Below are 20,676 nucleotides of genomic sequence, written 5' to 3'. Positions count from 1 at the left end.
TGACATGATCCTTGTGGGTCCCTCCCAACCCAGAACATTCCATGAAACATTGTCACCTGCAAAGCTGCCTGATCCACATCCAGGCCACCCCCAAGAACTGCACTTCCACGGCTGTTCACATGAAAGTGATTCACTTTTGGCATAAATGAAGCACTTTCACTTTGCTCCTCTACATCAACTGTTTGCAATTCTCCTTGAGCCTGAAGCTGCAGGAACTGTCAGGAGCCAGGCAGGAGGTCATGGACTGATCTGTGTATTTACAGTACAGTGGGGAAAGAATTAAAACAAATGGTTTGATGAAAATTAGAGATCACTGTGCCATTTAATAGACATGCTAAGCTCAGTCAGGCTCCAAGCACTGGCCAATGAATGTGGTTCCCCAAATCAAAGTTCAGAGTGGAGAGCCTGGGAAATACACTTGGCTTGGCAACACCAAGTTATTACAGAGTCATGAAATGGTTTGGGTTGGGAGAGACATTAAAGCTCACCTCATTCCAGGGCAGGGACACCTTCCACCATCCCAGGTTGCTCCAAGCCCTGTCCAACCCGGCCTTGGACACTTCCAGGGATGGGGCAGCCACAGCTTCTCTGGGCAACCTGTGCCAATATCACCCTTATAGTAAAGAATTTCTTCCTGTTATCTAACCCAAACCTACTTAAAAATTAAAGCTATTTTAACTTCTTTTAAGCAGACTAATTCCTTAATATTTAGGTCCTCATACTAACTGGAGTTATGCAGCTGGTACCTGCAATAATCCCCAGCCCTGAAGAATAAGTAGAAGGGTGTCCTGGCTCTATGACTGGCAAGATTCCAGTTTGTTTAACCGGACAATTTGTTGCAGCTGATGTTCTTTCCACTGGGATTTCAGCCCATAACCAGTATTAACATTATTTTCACACATGAGGGCACTTACTCTTCTGGGCAGGAGGCCAAAGTACACACTCATTTCCAGCCATTAGACCCTCCAGCCAGGCTCTAGGAATTTTTAGAATTGGTTTGGGAAGTTGACATTAGGCTTTTGTTTCTTTTTTTTTTTTGAGGATTGTATTTTGTAATTATAAATGATAGAAGAAAAAAATAAATTCTTCCTGTTCAAGAGAGTGGAAGTGAAGAAATGGTCAACTCAGTTGTTTCTAATGAAACAAAGTGGAGAAAATGCAATCTGCAACTTTTTATTCCACACTCTCCCACTTATAATTAACTGCCCCAGCTTGCTGAGGCCCAAACAGGCACTTCTGGAATTCTCTGTGTATTTCTATAAAGCATATTTCATGCTCAATTGAACAGATTTGAATACACTTGCTCCAAGTTCCTGTCAAATTTAATTTACAATCATTTATTGAGAAGGAAGTTTACTTGCAAACCTGGAGAAGTCTTTTAATAATTGCTTCAAATTATCCTAGGTGTGCTGTTGTGGGAAAGATTAGTTATCTATTTATTAATTTTCTCAGTTCCAACTGTACCCAGAGGAAACCACTATTTATGAGGCAGTAAATTAAGGTTTGGGGGAGATGCTTTTGCAACAGATGACAGAGAAAGAAGGAATTTGAAAAGCACTCAATAGAGAATCAATGTGGTTACAACTGACAGGTTCCACTTGAAGCAGGTGAATACACTTCAAGACCAGATGAAATGTTGCAAAGAGTATTGATTAAGGTGGTAATGAAGAAAAAGAATGAAAAAATATCAGAAAATGCCAATGTAACTCCAATAGGTTTTACAGAGCTTTGTTTTTTTGTAGTTGAACAGATACAACCCTCTGGATATAATTAAGAAAATTCCCTGTCAATACCTGACATTGAGGCAATGCCAAATCCATGTTTCAGGAAAGAAGGTTCTTTTTCTCTTCTCTGCTCTGGTAGAACAAGAAAGAAGTCCTTGTGAATTAACTCTTTCATTAAGACAGTTATAACTGACAAATCAGAGAGTTATCACCTGACTGCAGCTCACATCACCAACATTCTGGCTCGCTACAGACTCATTCAGTGAGTAGGCGATCACCCATAACACAAATTACATGGTCCTCCCAAACAATCCCATTGTGCACACACACACTCTGCAGACATAAATAAGAATGTAAAAAAATCCAGTACAAATAAGATTATATTATTTCTGCTAGTTTTAAGGATTATTTGATTTTATGATCCAAATTCTTTCACCAAAGGAAGTCAAAAGGAGCACACTGAGCATGTGACTTCCCAGGATATGATATGGCCTAACTAACGGCAGTTACTACAATCACTACTTTATATTCCTCTCCACTTCTTCTCTTGGAGTTGTCTTGACCTCTAATATTTTAATAATTTAGTCAGTTTTTCTACACCTATGATGCTTCATTATCTTTTTGTTAATTAACCCCCTGGCTCTGCTAAGAGAAGCTCCCAGGATGTTCAGGATGCAAATGGAAGGCTCAGAATTACCCACTGCACTTCAGGATTTATTCTTCCTGCAGCCCCTCATTTTGACCACCAGCTGAATGGCCAAAATAACAAAGAATTAACTCTGTGAAACCAGCTCTAGCTTGAAAATATTGAGAAAGCAGCAACTAATTCCCAGAAAACTGACATATGAAAGAGTGTCAGATGATTCATATCGTATCTTATCAAATCATATCATATTCATATCTTAATTTTGAAGAATATTTCTCTACATTTTTCCAGAATTAAACTAAATTTAACAAAGTAATGTCAGCTGTAAGTTTTGTTAAGTCTATCAAGACATCAGAAGAGTTTCTTCACCACTGCCTTTAAACCTGGGGGTATGGAGGTGGAAAGCAGCTGATAATATAGAAAAAAAGAAAAAACAGCTCAGAGTAACATAGACAATATATATTACAAAAAAAAAAAAGTTACCTTGCTGTTATTTTAGAATGCATTGTGGCCACCAAGGTCCCAGTGTGTGGCTGGAAGGCTGGGACAGCCTCATCTGTGTACATTCCTCCATTCTGCCTGTGGTTCAAGCTGACTATGTCAGTCATTACCACCAAACCAGTTTCCTAGAACATGCAAATGAAGACCACAAAACAAAAACCAGCAAGGAAAAAAATAAATTAAGAGAATTAAATGTGTACCAAGAAAAACTTTTAAAAATAGAATTCCTCAATCCTGTTCTAACATTTATGGGGTAAATCTCAATTGAAACCTGAGGATTTTTTTTTAAATTTTATATAAGAATGAAGATACATCCTCAGAGGTTTTATGAGAAAGCTCTTGTCTGCTTGGAAAATGCATTTAAATCACTATCTAACATTACTGAGCATATGTGATTGCCGGGCAGCTAGAGGTAAAAAAATAATTACACAGATTTTTCCTCTAGAATGCAACATTACAGCTTTTTACCTTTCCTAAAAGTTTCCAGAGTATTCAGCTGCACTTAGCAGGCAGCTCTCACATCAGACATCACCAATTCTGTACTGCCAGGGATGCCAAGCAAAATGAAAACTGTCCACACAGCTCCACAGGGAAAGCACAGAACTCCTGAGAAAGCTCTCTGCCAGCTCTGTCCCCTAAATGCACTTATTCATAAGAGACAGGAGCTCTCAGACGCCAAAGAATGAGCTTTGTTCTCCACATCCACACCCAGTTATCACACACCAGAGATGCAGCCCTGCAGTCACACCAGCTCCCAATATATGCACCTTTTCCCAAGAATTTCTACCTCTCAGGAAGAAAAAAAGCAGCATCAGAACAAAACCAGATCCCAAGGAGAGAAGCAGCAGTGACTCCTGAAATGGGGGGTTGCAACGAGGATTTAGAGTTTAAGAGGTTGAGGCATTGGGGGAATATATGAAAGCCTTTGGGGTTTAAGGTAACATAATAAAACAATTTAGCTAAAAATCCCAGAAAGGACAAAGAATGAGGAGACAGAGGATCTGTAGGAAGCAAGGATCATAATTATTAGCAGTTACGTGGATTAAAATCGGAAAGAACATCAAACATTAGACCTGTGACACTGGTTCTCTAGGTCAATCTGTCTTTCAGAGCAGCCAGCAGTAAGAGTCTGTGTAAAGAATATAAAACATTCACAGCACAGCCTTTCACGTGGAATGTTCTTATTTCAGGCAATCAGGGAACAGAGGTTACACCCTGCATGGTGAGGAAGACAGAAAAGTGGGATGTCAGCAGAGTCTGAAAGGGTGGATAGACTCTACTGTGCAACTCCAGGAAGGAAAGGAAGAGGCAAACAAGCAGAACTTCTCAATGAAGTAACATCATTTTAAACAAAAGAAAAGCAAGAAGCTAATGGAAATAGTAGCATGTCTTAAAACCCACAGGAGACTATTATCAGCTTAAAGGACTGCACTGTTAGTATCCAAAGCAATGAACAAATGAATCAGTGCATGAATAAATTAAAAAAAAAAAAAAAGAAAAAGAACTTGTTTTAAATGCTCAACTTGAAAGTTAATGCAAATACACAGCACAGATCAAAGAAATAAGATATTTAAAATCTGGTCAGGTTTAACTATAGAAAGACACCAAGCAAACATAACTACTTAAATATATGGCATTTAAGCAGTAACTTGATTGAGGATACAAAGAAAACATTCCTTATCTTTCATGCAGACGGCCACAGAAGCTGGCAGAGCTTGGGCAGGAAAGAAATGTAAATGATTTCCAAAGGACAGTCCAAAAGGGAAAAGACTACAAGGAAAGACTCACATTCCACCTTCCTTCCCTGTCAGAGGAGCTGCAGAAGAGACCTGCAAGCTCATCCACAGCTGGAGGAACCTTCTGGTCCCTCTAATTCTCCAGAGCATCAGCATGAATTCCTTCCCCAAGTAGCGTAACTGGCCCTCTCATCAAGACTGGCCAAAATCAAACAACATCTCTCCAACATTTTTGCTGGAACAGTGAACTCTGTTCTCAAAAATTACTTTCCAGCCTCCTCTCAGAGAAATAGCTGTGGTATGGGCAAAATATGGAGCTGAAAAATCATCCTGCAAACATGAAAGCAAAACAACTCCATAGAGAAGGGAGGCTCATTCTTCCTACTGTAAAGGCGAAGCGAGCGTCCTTGGTGATGTCCCAGTGCCAGGGAAAGACTGAAGATCTACGGCGTCTATGTGAGGACATGCCTGGCCACCAGAAGTGCCCTTCCTCCTTTGGAGCTCCAAAAGCATCAGACACATCATACTCTGCAAGCTCCTGAAAAACCTGCAGGGAAAGGACAGAGGCTGCTCTCCTTGGGTACAAAGGTACACACAAGGTAGATGTGGATCATAGCACTGAGGTAAAGACATCAGTGCCTTAAGCTCCTTATACCTGACTGGCTGTCAGCTGAAAGCCTGTCTTCAGCAGGTAGACACTCTTATCCACAGTGGCAATGCAGACACAGCTCGATTTTGCAGCTCTGATCTTGATGTTCACGACATCACCAGGTCTGGTCTCATTTGCTGAGAGCACCACTGCAACCTGGGAATGAACATTTAAGCCCAGTTATGTCAGCAGGTTAAACTACAGGGAAGAATGAAACCCCATCCCTTCCTCCCCGCTGGCTCCAGAGCCCCTACCTGGTTCTCAAAGGAGGAATTCACAGTGAACTGCAGGCTGTCTGTGACCCCCTCCCCGTTCTCCCTCACATAGTACACCAGGAGACGGCCCAAGGGAGCCATAGAGTGAAGGACCGAGAATCTCAGGAACGTCACACACACCTCAACCTCTGCTGTAGGTGTGCTGGTAGGTGCTGGAACAGAAATGGTAAAAAATATAGTCTTATTTATCAAAATCTCTCTTCTTCCTGCCCCATCCTGCTGCTGAGAGGCACAGAACTCTCCACTCAAGGCTTGCATTCTTCCCTGTTGCACATGTTTTTCTTTAATTCAGTCTTTTCCCTTTTTCTCTTCTTTGTGAAAGCTGATGGGAAATTAGCACCCTTAACATAATGAGCAGCACGGTGAAGGTGGATAGGGAATGACTACTCAGTGTTTTTCCAGTCATAAAAATCAAGGAAATACACGGTCAAGTTATTAAGCCATTAAAAACAAACAAAAAAAAGGTATCTACTGCTGCAAAACTCTGCTGAGAGAAAAGGTATAAATGAATTTGAAAAAGATTATGCAGTTTATAGAGCACATAATCACTGCAGAAGTTAAATAGAATCACCCAAAGGTTTGGGTTAGAAGGAACCTTCAGAGATCATCTAGTTCCAGCCCCCTGCTGTGGACAAGGACATCTTTCATAGGATCAGGTTGCCCAAAGTCCCATCCAACCTGCCCTGGAACACTTCCAAAGACAGAGCAACCACAATGCCTTCAGGCAGCCTGTAAATGCAACAGCTCAGAACAAATCTTCAGTGCAAAAAGACATTACAAATTCCCAAACCTCTGATTTCCAGCTGGGTTGGGTACATGTTTTACTCTTTGCCTGACTCCCAAACTGGTTGTTACTGCAGACAGGTTACCAGGACAGACATTTTCTTTGGCAGCTGTTACATGCATCTCCCAATTCCACTATTCTTTATCCCCCTGGTCCCTAAGTTCACCAGATTTGTATTTTTCTGTTATTCCTTGGACAAACTAGGAGTCCACACTTCGTTTTCCTTCCCTGTGTGGACTGCTTGATCTTCTCCTTTAGGCTGATCCACATTATCAGTCCATCTAATGTTCTCTTCTCAGTTCAAGCTCAACCAGCTCAGCAAACTGCCCCAGCCCCATCACACACTTCCTTGACACTCTGCTGAGCCAAAGGCAAGCAAAGATCAATTTTCTTAACAGAGAAAGACTGCAGAAAGACTAGAGAGAACTCTTTAAGAGTTATCCCTCAGAGAATTTTTTCTATGTATCACTATTTTTTTTGCACAAAATGATTCTACACTCTTTGAGGAGCATCCAATTCAAAAAAGGTGGATACTTAGGTTTGTGGAAAGGTATTTTTTTCCCTGAAAACAGGAGGGAGATTGCATTTCTGCTGCTAGCTACCTGCTCCTGGGAAATGTGTGATACCAATGTTCTTCTCAGAGGGGAAGGTGGCTCTTTTGCTCCTCTGCTGGGTGACGTTACTGGGCTGGAGTCCCGAGAGGACAATGTTGCCTCGCGATGCCACTTCATAATGTAGAGTGAAGTTGCAGGGACATGTGGACTTCACTGCAATGCAAGCCTCCTCTCCTACCTGCACCCAGAGACAGAAAAGCAAAAGATCTGGTCTGTTGCAATGTACACTTTTGATTTATAAAGCACAGAAGTCCCTTTGGGTTTCAGGCCACGGGAGGTGTGACCCTGTCTCCTAACAAACATAAGCATTGAAAAGTGTGTTACATTAGCACTGTTGTCATGGGCTTTTCTCACAATAAAGAGAGGTCAGTGTTCAGCTCTCCACTCCCTGCAAATCTACAGGAGAATGAGCTGGGGGTTGTATGCATTAATGAAACAATGAAGGAATCTCTGGAATCCTGGAAGTTAAGCCTTTTGGCACAGAGCAACTGTCAGAATTGGTTGAATTTTAGACACCCCCTTAGTAGTCCAGCCCCCCCAAAAAAGAAAGAGATAGATAGGTTGGGGGTAGAAAGAGATGTGTGTTTGATAGTCTTAGCAGTTTAACTGTGATTATACACGGGGACTGTATTCATGTGGCAAATACTAATTCAAACATAACCAACGCAGCATGAAATTACTGAGAATAGATCTGAGGGAAAATGCTTTCCAATTACACAAGTCTTGATAATAACTTGTAAGTCTGGCACTCAGGGATGTGTCAAACACACAGATAAATGAGAAGAAAGCTTCTTTTTGTCTGGGTAAGCTCATCTGATGCCTGCAATAGACTCCAGAGCAGCACTCTGGGCACTGAAGCCCTGTATACAGAGGGGTTCACTAAGTACTGAATGCTCAGAAGAAAAAATCCCCCAAATAGGACTCGGTAATAATTCCCCTTTCCTAGGAACACAAACTTCTTGCTTCAGGGACCTGAGGAGCAGCTGGCACTGGTGTTCAGCAAGATTTCTGCAGAAGCTTCCACTCCTGACCCTCCTTTTATTTAAAGTAGAACAATTCCCAACTAAAACTGTTCAGGCTGGATGTTAAATCCCAGAAAAACCTTTGGAAAAACTTCGCTTTCTCCAGCACCAATTTTTCTCCTTCCAGAACGTCCACATGGTACAAACCAAAAGGGCAGAACTTGACTACAAGGAGCTGCTAATAGTTAAATATAGTGAGAATGCCACGAAGTCCAAAAAGTGCCTCGTGACATTAAATATTTGAAGTATTAAGAATTCCCCCAGTGCAAATGATGAAACAATTCATTAAAAAATGAATGTAGCTAATTGGAACACCCAGTAAGAGCTGGCAATGCAGGGAAACTGTTCCCACATCAGCTGGTCATCCAACTCCTAGCTTTCCCACAGAAGAATTAGTTCTAATCAGGTTATAATAAGAACAATGTGTTCAGATTAGCAGTGTATAATCCCCTTTCCATACCTCAGGAAACTTGTAAAAGATTAATTAGCCATTAAACTTCCATGAAATTTAACGATTAAAAAAAAAGCTCTTATTTGGATACAAAGAATCTGAAACCAACCCGACAGATAACAGAAATTTAAGTGTGTGTAGTACCAAAACACACTTTTTTTCCCCACAAAGCAATATGCAGACCTTCAGAACACCTTCCTGGGTAAGAAGAAACCCTAAACAACTCTCAAAAAACAATATGCAACAGGAATCATGATTAAATCAGACCTTTATGAGAGAAATTGCAACTTTTATAGGGCAGGATTACAATTTTAGAGAGGTTCCTACAAAACCTACAAAAGACAAGGTAACTGTGTTCATAGCTCAGTAGCTGGAAGAATAAACAGATACAGCTGAGATTTACATTGGAAGTTCTGGTGAGACTACACAGCCTTAATTTTGATTTTTAGTAATGAAGCCACCCCAGTAACATGAATTCCAGTGATCTCCACAACACAAAGGAGAATGAGGTGCTGCATAAAGCATCAAAGGTGCTTTGCTTAGCACTGTGTGTGACCCATATTGAACAATTCTTTGGTGGCTGAAGTGCAGCTCCTTGAAGTTTCCTCCCTTTGGAGTGGAAACAAAAACAGTTCCGGATCCCAGAAACACCTAGAAATATTTAATTAGAACTAAGAACTTTTAGCCAAGAATTGTTGCCATGATCGAATATGATGCCAACATACCTGGAAAGGTTTGTCTGGTGCCTGGAGCTGGATGTGACACTTGCTGGGCGAGTACCAGCTGCTGATGGACAAGTAGTTGGGCAGATATTGGTCCCCAGAGGGTTTCCCATCAATTGCTGTCACTTTGGTCTTTCAAAAAAAAAAAGGTACATCTGAATGTTATGCATAGAAATCATGCATAGAAATCCTGATTTGTGCTCTTTTATGTTGTATCCCCTTCTCCCATTTTATGCTTTCCAGCTATTCATCTCTTGTCATCTTTAAACAGCAATATTACTTCCCAAATATCAGACCCTTACTACTTTGTTAAGCTGTATTTGGAGAAGCGTCTTTTCATGGTGGTTCTCAACATCAGTTCTGTTGGCAGCAAGAAACAAAGCAAGTGTTTGCTATGTTAAAATCCAGAAGCTGAAGCTAAAAAGGCAGCGATTTCCTGTTTGTAGCACTGATTTTATAAAGTGCAGGTTTTAGAAGATTAGTTACATTAAAGCCCGCTAATCCTATAAAGATCTTTTACCCACCTCCAGCCAGACATATTGGGCAGCTGTGGGGATGGAAGGGATTTCAAACTCCACCAGGCCATTCCTTGATACCAGTTCACTTGTGTAAACGTTGTCCTTTGGTGTGAGCTCAGCTTTAATTCGGATGGTGACCTTGTCAGCTGGACTTCCATCAGGGTAAGTGACTTCTACCTACACAGTGTGACATTTATAGAACAACAGGGTTTACATGACCAGCAATTCCAGGTGGGAAAAACACACCAGAGAATATGGTGTGACATCCTGAGATCAAGCCAGTACCATCTCATGGTAGCTCTATTTTAATCTTACCTTCCCTTTGTAAGGCAGTCCAGGTTTGAACTGTTTTCTGGTGTCCTTGGAGTACTTGATATCAATCAGCTGTTTCTGGACAGGTGTTGAGTCATCAAATGTGACTTGTTTGCTCCCATCAGAGCTAATCAGTGTGGCCCAGATGTTGACTGTGCCTCGGAAATGCTCTGGGACATCAGCTGGCATCATGTCTTTGACACACACATCGAAAACAGCAGAGCCATCAATCTACAAATTGTGTTGGGGAACAGAAATGTAGGTTCGCATTCACATCTAGAGAGGGTCTGTAAGCCAAGCCTAAATCACAGGCACTAGATAGGAGTTTGCAGCAGTATTTTTATAGGATTAGGAGTGGAGAGAGTTAATTGGGGAGTGGATGAAGGAAGGAAGAAAGCAAGCAAGTTTCATTTTCCTCCTTATCCCTCGTCTGGACTAGCTCTGTCACAGTCCCTCAATCTCTTGTTCTCCTCAGCCCAATATGTTCTAAAACCAGATTAATACTATGCCAATAAATTCCCATCCCCCCAAATCATAAACAGACCATACAAAAACAAGTAATATTTTTTATTATGCTGGACCTAATTATCCCATTTTATTCTTTATTTTCTGATCTCCCATCAGTAACAAAACAGAGCTGTGGGATTAAGGAACACAGATCACAGGTGAGTCAGTGGTTTTCCTCACCTGGGTGGTCTTGAGGACAGGGTGTCCCACTTCATGCCTGTAGTACCCCACACCATTTATAGTCATATTGACAATTAACTTCCCTGTCACTGGTTTTCCAAATGTGTATCTGAAGTAGAAAGAAGATATTTAATAACTTCCAGATAGTTTCTTTTTTCCTGCTTATATCAAGGCAATAACATGTTACCTGCACATCTAGAAAACAGAAAAAAATAGCACAGACAGTTTTCCAGCTTATTCTTAACATTCTAGGAAGGCTCTTACACAAGAAAGCTCATAATGATGAAAAGAAATAATCCGAAAATTCAGCAGCAGATGGGATCCAAGCTCCAGTGACTGTACCACAACCTAGAGTAATGAAACCTGATTTGTTCCTACCTGGCATGGACAATTCCTTTTTCACACAGTGAGAGGTCCCGAATGTAGCGAGGGGGATCAATGAGCAGCTCAAACTTTGGTAATACTACAATGAAAAAATACAGTAGAATCTTTTGAAGAAGAACTCATTGCCCAGATTATAAAGAACACCCAGTTACCAGTGTCCTCATGCCACAGCTCGAAGGAATTTTTCCTCATGACATTTTAAATGCATTATTTCAGGTATTTCCTCAAGAGAATACATTTCATAGTGTTCTGTTCTTCCAAATGCACTTGGGTTCCAGCCAACTCACCATATTTCTGAACTTCAAAAGATTTGTTGTACGTGTGTCCCTGCATTTCAGCAAAGATGAGCCATTCCCCAAACACTGGCTGATCAGACAGAGGAAAAGTCATATTGACAATACCTGAAAGAAAGGAATTGGACTATGAACTCCGTGCTGCTGTTCAGACATTGCCAAGGCTTACTGAACACAACTCAGGGGAAACAGAAGCAAAGGTGAATAACAATACAAGGAGGAAAGGAATCTGAAAAACTCACCACAACAAAATGGCTTCAAATTGCTCCACTCAATCATCCGTGACCCCCGAGGATCCTGCACATGGTTTAGGAATGAGAAACACCACAGCAAAAATGAGTATCACTAATGCATTGAACTCAGTTTGCAACAAAGAACTTAATTTTTTAACATACACACGTCACTAACAGTCCAAATGTAACTAATATATGTGTTCTGAAGATACTTTACCAGGGGTATTTGCTTTCTAAAATTATTTAAGAGCATTGTAAGCAATGCACACAAGCAAGTGCTGTTAAGCAGCAGATCTTCCACCTGTTTTAAGACACCTCTTTCAGATGGGATGAACTGACCTCTGGTGACACCTTATTCCTAAAGGGTATGACAGGCAAGACAATTTTTAGGTGACATAGTCAGATGAAATTAATTCCACTGGTTTTGCCAGCATTAAATCTGTGCTAAACACAAACAAGAGAAGAAGGTGGATTCTTCTGTTTAAACACACGGTTTAAAAAAAGGAGGAAAAAAAAAAAAAAGAAAAAACTAAGATTAGACACAGAAGGAACCTCTCATTCACCTCATAAGGAAGAATAGAGAAGCGCCCTTTCCTTGCCATGGATTTCTATTGTCCACTATCAAAATGTTTGGGTGCAGAGATGAGATTGGCCCTGCTATACCAGCCCAGCCAGAGGAAGGATAGGAGTGGATCTGAAGGGGAAAATTGAGTGGGACTGTTACACTTACAAGTCCCAGTGAATATAGTCAATTCCTCTCAGGCTGAAAAATGGGAATGGATTTCTGAGACTGAGGTAGAAAACCAGGATATTTGTTGGCGGTAACAAAAGAGCAAGACACAAAGTCTTGTCAGTTAAAGATGCAGGGAGAGGGAGAATTGCATAGGATAGTTTGGGAATGGCCATAACGGACTTGAAAAGCTGCAGACCCTCTTCAGGCTACGAGAACCTGGTGCCTGTACAGGACACATGTGAAATGGGCAGACAGATACTCACCACCACATAAGCTTCAATCTGAAAGAAAAAAAAAACAAGAAAAGACTTTATGAAACAAAGCTACTTTTCTGCTTCTTGTGACAAACAGCTGACTTGGCACAAGCAAGGTGTGATACACAAAGTGATAGAGTTTAAACATCTCTTCTTTGCCAAGAGTAGTCTGAGAAACACACATTTCATCCACACATCTAAGTGGAAAAGTAATACTTTGCACATCTGTGCACTACCTAAATAAGGTGCAAGTCTGAGAAATTCTTTATCTGCTCTGGCATATTTGTACCCTATTTTCCAGCACTCCAGAAGCCTTTATTCTCCTTCAACAGGAATGTGACCAAGTGAAAAAAACCTAAATTGTAAATACAATAAAGTTACCACAAGATAAGACTAAATAGGTTAAAAAAGCCAATGCTATTTCTGCACAGATGAACATTAGAATAAAATCCAGGCTATCAAGTATTCCAGTATATTTTACACTGTGAAAGAAAAAAAGTTTCCTTTACCCTGTCATTGACCGGTCTCAAGTCAGAAGTCACCATAAAGAGGTTTATCAACACTAAAAAAAGGAAAAGAAGACATTTATTAGTCATCAGAGCTGAAGCTGAACAGCTCATCCTAGAAACTACCCTTGAAGAAAGCTCTGCTTGAAAGCAGCCCTGATCTGGCAAATTGTCAAAATTTACCTTTCTGCTTGGGTTTATAGACAGGTTTGTCAATCTGGATGAACACTGAGGACCCTTTGCTGTCAATAGTGACTGTGGTGTAGTTGTGGAAGATGTACCCTTCCTCTGCCAGGTGCCTGTTGCCCCAGACTTTCAAATGGGCTTGTCCACGAAGCCCTGAGGGCACCTAGAAAACAGACCAGGAGGTGAGGAAGACACAGAAAAAGCCTTTGAGCTTTTGGGAATATAAGTGACACTGAAGTGAGCAAGAGCAGCCACCTGCTGCGTTTCAGTGTAACAGTGTGTTAGTAATAAAGAGAAAATGAAGAACACACTAGACCTTCTAGAACATATAAACTTCAAAGGAGGCAAAGTCATGCTAAAAACATAGCAGGAAATTCTCTTCTGCCCTTTATCAGTTGTGCAAAGTGATATTTGATCTATGATCTGCATGTGCAGCTTCCACTACAAAAGGTGTGTTCCTGCTACAGAACACACAGTTCTACCAACAGAGGAAAAAAACCCCAACCACCAACATAAAAAAAGCCCCCCCCCCCCCCCGACAAAAATTGCATGCTTGCACATTTTCAACCAGTTCCTCAGACTTTGAAAATGACAGCAGATTAAAAATTACACAGTAAAAAACCTGATCATACAATTCCAGAAGCGGGTCACAGTTTAGTATTTTGTTCCACCTGTCCCCTTTACATCCCAAAGAAGACAAGTCCAAAGTGAGCCCTAAGTTAAGAGAGCCAACACTTTTAAAGGCTTGTTCTTCAGTCCAGTTCAATTTTGCCTGCATCTGAAGTCATAACCTACACAGAATTCTGTACTGCCATTCTTATCAAATAACCCCAACACAGAACTTTATGTTGAGCCATGAGCCACTGATTTTCTTTAGTGGTCTAAGGGTCTGACAGGTGAGCTGTGATGGGTCAAGCATTGCTCTTTTCACTTTCCACTCTTCCTCTTGAGCAGGTTCCTTCCTCCTCAGTGTGTGCACCAGAATGTGACGTGTATTTGTGCCTCAGCTGCTCAGAGAGCAATGCCTGATGTGGCTGAAGGGAAGTCTCTCATGCTTTCACCAAAATCATCTTAATTGACACTCACCTTCAGTTTAATTGTTCCTTTATCTAAAATAAGAGAGCAAGAGAGAGAGTTATTCTCAAGGTAAGGCACTAACATTTTAGATATTTGCAGTTTAGCAAATACCATAGAGCTGCTCCCTGACACACCCTCATTATGATTTCACCTAAAATAATTTTCCTGCTCTGTAAAACAATCTGCAGGGTGAGCAAAATGGACCAAGCAGAGTTCTCCAAAATAAACTTGGTCCACATTTATTCACAATTTTTGCCCAAGATAAACTGCAAAGTTCTCTATGGTTGGAGAGCACCATCAAGGCTGAGGTTTCACCACAGAGCAGCCTGTGCTTACAGAAGTATTTTGCTGTTAAAAGGAACATGGCCTCTTCTGGGACTTGAATAGTTCTCAAAACACTGATAGGATCTATTTTGATTGCTGGATACGGGCATACCTAAGAGTTGTCCTGAGCATATGCTGTCCATGTGTATAAGCATCACTCCCTTTGAATTAATTTGCAATTGTCAGCCAGTTTCAAAGACAACAAGGGGAGGATACAACCAGAGACAATCTGTTCCAAGAAAGGAAATGGCTTTTATATAACTCCCAATTTTAACACACAGAAGGGTTAAAATATATGATGGTTAAAGAGCCTGATTGCCTGAGCCTTGTTGACAACACAGCTCACACCACTCCTAGCAGTGGTACAACAGTGCTACTGGACTCCACTTTCACCAGTGTAAATTCACTCAGCATTAAGTTCGATGTAATCAAAACACTCTGTCTTTATTCACAGGATAGAGCTATCTGCCTTGGATTTTAATGACTTATCTAACTGCAGAAATATTACCACTTCTCTCAGCCACACTCAATCCTGAAGATGGAGAGACTGTATTCCCAGCACTTAATTTAAATAAGGAAAGACAATTATGATGATAATGATGCAGATTTTATGTTTTTCTTTAAAATAAACTTATCTTATTCCTTATACAGCCCCCCAGTGACAAATATTCAGGCTTCAAAAGGAAAGATATTCACTATAAAACTTTTGAATATCAACATCTGTGTATGCTTTGGTGTTCCAAAATTATTGACCTGTTTGTTATCACATACGTCAAAAACACATTGACACAATCAACTGAGATGGTGTAGCAGTAGCCAATTAATTAGATATTAGTTTGCCTCCAGTTCCATTATCACCAAAGCAATTAAGAGATATTGTTGTGCTCCCACAGCACCTCAACTTACAAACTAGTTCTCAAGTTCAGAATCACAGTACCTTACCCAGAACTGTTCCGTGGCTTCGTGACACAGTTTCTCCTTTGACCACTAACTGGATCTGGACTGTTGTCTCCTTGGCAGAGTTGAAGATGGTCACACTTATGGCTTCCTCCACACCAGCTCGGAAAACAGAAGGTGCTGCAATCAAATAACCCCTGAGAACCAAAATTAGAAGTGATCAGTCAAGACTCAGCAATAAGAGCATTATCGTCATTTGTGAGCCACTTTATGTGTAGCAAAAGGAAAAGAACAAACTACTCTGTGACATATTTGTTCCTGTATGGTCACGTTTGTGACCACCATCAGTCTAAGCCTGTATCTAATATGAATAAAAGAACACAGAACGCACACAGAAACAAACCTAAGTGCTTACAAATGGCTTATAAATCCTTAAGATTTAAATAAAAAGAGTTCAATATCAATGTTTATTCCATATATATAATATACATTTATTTGTAGCAAACTAAAGATACAATGAGCTGATTATATATTAAATGTAACAAACTAAACATACAACCAGCTAATCATAAAAAAATCATAAAGTTCATGAAGGTACCTGAACCTCTGATAGAGTTTTGCAGCTAATGCTTTGTTTTGAAACAGTTTAGATACTTGTAACATTTTTACCTCAATTATTTTTCATGGCTTCATTTTCACAGTTCTCAGAGCTGATACTTGGCCCTTTCTAAATGTCAGACTCACACACATGTAACACACCTGAACTTCCAGTTTATACAGAAGCAGCCCAGAAACTGCAGTTACAAGATTAGGCTCAAATTCCCACTTTTTTATTTAAACAATTATGACCTGCAAGTATAAAAACACCAGCAAAAAGGCATTATTTTAGCAGGCACATGCAGAGTTTTTAAAGCCACCCCAGACGACCTCCCAGAGATGCTGCAACCTGAGTATTTGTGAATGGAATCTGCACCACTCCCCCAAGAATGGCACCATGCCAGGAACTTGTCAACTAAAAGCATTACAGGCTCTGAGCTCTTCTATGCATTGGGCTGAAAGCAACACACTTATATTCTCTTCATGACACACCTTTCTGGGGTTTTTTTCTACCAAAAAGCATTTTTTTTTAATATGAGGCAATTCCTAAGATGCCTCTTAGAGCCCAGTTTCTCGGCTCATGCCTTTCTACAGTCTCCCAAACCAGGTTGCTTTAGCTCATGATTAATTATCACTTTGGGATGAGGACGATGGTGTTTTACAGCCTCCAAGTCATCTTTTATCAAATTCCAAGCCCATGTTTCTCTCTCAGCAGGCCTCATTGCCATGGAGATCCCACTACCCCCAAAGGAAGTTCAGAACTCTGTGGCATTCAAGTTAAATTGCATGGGGTACTTGCAGATTCAAAACCTTCTGGCTGCTAGGTTTGAAAGTTCATCAGAGCAGTAATGAATAACAATAAAAAGTTACTACTGAGCCTGCAAATTCTTGGTAAGAAAGAGATAGCTGATCTAGTTGCAGAGGAAGAAAGACTACCAGCTGTATTCAGGATGAAATGATAGGATTTAAACTGTCACATAAGCCCAGCTCTGCAGTGCCATATGTGAAGCACATGTACTCATATTGTTCTGAATCTCTGCAACTCTTTCTGAAGTACCAGTCCCTTGACACAAACATTTAAATCACTTTATAAGTGGCATTTGAATATTAAATATTTAACTTTGCACTCAAAGCGTTAACTTGACAGTGACGGGACAGATCCTTTAAGCACATTTGACTATCAGCTCTGCCAGGTTACACCAAAACTTGGCAGGATGCGAAATATTTTCTAGTAAGCAAGTGAAAATAAGTTCTCCATGGCACTCAGTTAATGCAGCTATTCACTTTGCTGACGGGCTACAACAAGGTAGGGATAAAGAACAAAGCAAAACTTAATCAAAATTAACCTAAACACACTAGAACTAGTTGTAGGTTCAAAATTAACCTAAACACGCAGAACGGGCTGAAAGCCGGAGAACTTCCCCGCAGTTTCTCCCCGGCTAATCTTCCCCCACAGGACCTTCACACGCTCCTCGTGAGCCCCCAGCATTACCTCCAACCACCCCCAGCGCAACACCCCGGATTCCTTAAATAATTGCTCGCAGATAAAAGCTTTGCAGCCGCTCGCCGGAGCAGCTGGAGGCAGGTATTGCAAGGGAGCTTTCTCCTTCTTCCTTTTTTTTCCCTCCCTTTCCCTTCCCTGTGTACTTTTGCACCGGCGAGTACAAACGTGCCGCTGCCGCAGCCTCCAACCCGTCCGGCGGGCTCCGCGGGCTTTGTTAAGAGGCTGATGCCGCTCCCCCCGAGCAGAGGGTTTCGCAGAGGGGTTCTCGCCCCGCCGCCCTGCCCGGGGATGCTGCCCCGAGCTCCTCCCGGTACTTACTGCCGGTCTCGGGGCTGTGCAGCGCTCAAACTGCCCAGGGCGAAGAGTAGCGCCCAGGGGCTGCAGCGAGACATGGTATCGCGAATCCCGTTCGGGGCGGGCAGCTCCAGGAGCCTTTTGTTCGTGGCTGAGCGCAGCCCGAGCCTCCGCCGCCCGCGCCCGGGCTTGGCTTTGGCTTGGCTCGGCTCGGCTCGGCTCCCCGGTGCCTCTGGCCGCCGCCCCCGCCGCGTCCCCGCCCCCGGGCCGCCCCCTCCTGGCCCCGGTGCCCGCTCAGCCCCGGCTCTTTGCTCTTTGTCTGCCGTTCCCCCGCCCGCTCCTGACAGCGGGGCCCGCCCCACACGGCCCCAGGTGTGCTCCCACCCGGCTCCGCACCTCCGGCAGCGCTGACAGCGCAGTCGGGCTGGGTGTCCCCGCCTGTCCCCGGGGCTGCTGCGGCATCGGCGCCTCTACTCCCCAGCCCAAAGTGCCCCCGGAGACCCGCCCGGGCTCCTCCGCCTTCCTCCCGAGTCTCTGAGAGGTGCCACAGACGCGAAAGCCGAGGTTACCAAAGATCCAATGATCGGGCACTCCCGGCATGGTGTGTTCCCGGTAACAGAGCCTCTGCACGCCGAGGGGCTCCACTGAGCGCTGCCAAAGAACTGCTTCCCAACCCAAAATCCAGCGCCAGCACTGATGCTACTCTGTTTTTTTTACCGGATTTTTTTATCCTCCTCCATCCCTAGGCCCGAGTCTATCCATCTCCATCCCTCTGTCCCAGCCAGCGCTTCCAGGGGTTCGGGACAGGAGAGGGAGCTCTCCCTGCACCAGTCTGAAGAGGTGCAGCCTAAGAGTAGAGCTCACATAAACCAAATCATAAAGCAAATCCAAAGCAAGAGCAGAGATTCGAGATGATGAAAAATCTCACAACAGTGATGGATTAAATGCTCCAGCAGAGAGGAATTCTTGCCCCAGAAATAAATGAAACCCCTCAATATAGGCAGTTTGTTTCCCCCAACATGTTTCCCCCAAATACTACACACCTGCCTTAAGGTAAAGTACCAGGAAAACAGAAAAAAATTATAACCTTTTATTCTAGGTTGGCTCCAATATTTGACCCTCAGTTTCATTTCTTCTCAAAATCACAGGTATGGGCCCCAGCATTTTATTTAGCAAAAATACACATTTGTATCCAAGTCAGCTCGAGAGTTTCCCAAAGTCCCTTCCTTCTGGCTTCTGACAAGAAAAAGAGCAAGTTGCTAAAGCTGCTGTTATTTTTCTCCATCTTGAAATAATTTCAGCTACCATATATTTCAGCACTGTCATTCCTAGCTACCACATTTTCTGCAAGGCAATCCATTCCCTAAAAGCACAAAGTCATCAAAAGGAACAAGGATTCCCTGACAATTTCAGCAACAGGACTCAGAGGCTGATCGGTCCTTAACCAGGAGATAAATAAATGGTGCCTAAATTTTTACCTTATTTGAAACTTACTTTAATATGTCTTCTCTTTAAAATAAAATCATTAACTCAGTAGATTTTTGATAAATTCAGATTATCTTCAATAGTGGATAACACTGCTAGACATGGTTACATTTTCCTACTTAAATCTAACCTAAATCAGCCCTGCCTTATTTTTGTGGAGAGGCAGAACAAATCTAGAAGAACGAACACATTTTGACAAATTAGACAAGACTAGACTCTAGAACCACAGGGATCACTTCCCAAGGAAACCATGCACTGTGAGAAGGAACTTATTAGAAAGTACATTAAAGGGGGAATGTTTTGGGTTTGGCTTTTTGTTTGTTTGTTTGTTCGGGGTTTTTGAGACAAACTAAAGAAAAAGCAAAATCTGCTAATTCCAAATTCTTTTTCAGCTTCATCATATTCATCATATTAAAGGAGGCAAAAAATGAAAATGAAGCACCTCTGCTGTTCTCATGGTATGGCAGCCTCAAACCAAAGTACAATATCTCACCAACCAAACTTCTGACTTTGATAGAAGCCCTGCAGAGATCAGGTATGTTTGGGCTGGAACATCATCATGCTTTCGAAAAAATAATTTTCTCTACACATACTTTTACAGAGCAAACCACAAATGGTTCATAACAGACTCGTACTTGAGATCTGCAGGATATGTACCAAAAAAATCACCAAGTGCCACTGAACACTCATCCTGTCACCCACATTTCATCTTTGAGAATGCTCTGGGTAAGGACTCAAAAGAAGCAACAGGATTCAGCAATGAACTGATAAATGGAGCAAAGTGTAGCTCTAAAATGGAGCTCCATCATCTTCAGAATAATACACAAATGTGTATTTCTACATTTCAAAAAGCACAGCTAGAAATTCCCCTTATGTGGAATAGAGCCCTTTGGAATAACTAACTTTTTTAAAGGTGAGATTTCTTCTAAACTGAAGAATTTCTGTTTGGCATTTACTGAGTACAAGAAATCTCAGGCAATTACAACCTTTAAAGCAAACCATCTTCTAATTATGAAAGTATGTGCAATCCTGTAAATAAGGCTGGAATCAGCTTCGTCTGAAAAAAAAAAAGGAGGTTTTAGATATAATTTCAAACTATTTACTTACTGAAATGGAATTTTCTGTGCTTGCCAAAATGAATCCCATTCAGTGTGATGCAACAGGTGTTGGAATTCCAGCAGCCGCCTGCAACCCACATCTGGGAATGGTTAAGGAGTTTAAAGGCTGTAAGAACTGCTCATGTATAAAAACTATTCATCAGTCAGATC

The 20,676-nt window shown here is 41.8% G+C and overlaps 1 protein-coding gene across 1 annotated transcript in view; it reads right to left on the bottom strand.

The window, feature by feature from the left end:
- CPAMD8 (C3 and PZP like, alpha-2-macroglobulin domain containing 8) overlaps window positions 1-18,049 on the bottom strand; it is a 50,220-nt gene extending 32,171 nt beyond the window's left edge. The window contains exons 1-19 of the mRNA XM_027668112.1: window positions 17,948-18,049; window positions 15,574-15,725; window positions 14,317-14,339; window positions 13,228-13,393; window positions 13,048-13,100; window positions 12,548-12,565; window positions 11,561-11,615; window positions 11,313-11,426; window positions 11,020-11,104; window positions 10,642-10,750; window positions 9,958-10,185; window positions 9,649-9,819; window positions 9,128-9,256; window positions 6,918-7,107; window positions 5,511-5,683; window positions 5,263-5,412; window positions 4,993-5,154; window positions 2,854-2,996; window positions 1,794-1,856 (exon numbers count right to left, since the gene is read on the bottom strand). Coding sequence (XP_027523913.1) covers window positions 1,794-1,856; window positions 2,854-2,996; window positions 4,993-5,154; window positions 5,263-5,412; window positions 5,511-5,683; window positions 6,918-7,107; window positions 9,128-9,256; window positions 9,649-9,819; window positions 9,958-10,185; window positions 10,642-10,750; window positions 11,020-11,104; window positions 11,313-11,426; window positions 11,561-11,615; window positions 12,548-12,565; window positions 13,048-13,100; window positions 13,228-13,393; window positions 14,317-14,339; window positions 15,574-15,725; window positions 17,948-18,021 — 2,258 coding nt within the window. The 5' untranslated portion in view covers window positions 18,022-18,049. The remainder of the gene's footprint in view (window positions 1-1,793; window positions 1,857-2,853; window positions 2,997-4,992; window positions 5,155-5,262; window positions 5,413-5,510; window positions 5,684-6,917; window positions 7,108-9,127; window positions 9,257-9,648; window positions 9,820-9,957; window positions 10,186-10,641; window positions 10,751-11,019; window positions 11,105-11,312; window positions 11,427-11,560; window positions 11,616-12,547; window positions 12,566-13,047; window positions 13,101-13,227; window positions 13,394-14,316; window positions 14,340-15,573; window positions 15,726-17,947) is intronic.
- Between the last annotated feature and the right edge of the window lie 2,627 nt (window positions 18,050-20,676).

This window comes from Corapipo altera, unplaced genomic scaffold (assembly GCF_003945725.1).
Source record: "Corapipo altera isolate COAL_440 unplaced genomic scaffold, ASM394572v1 108, whole genome shotgun sequence".
In the NCBI taxonomy this organism is placed as follows: Eukaryota; Metazoa; Chordata; class Aves; order Passeriformes; family Pipridae; genus Corapipo; species Corapipo altera.
This window is presented reverse-complemented; position numbering and strand designations above follow the sequence as displayed.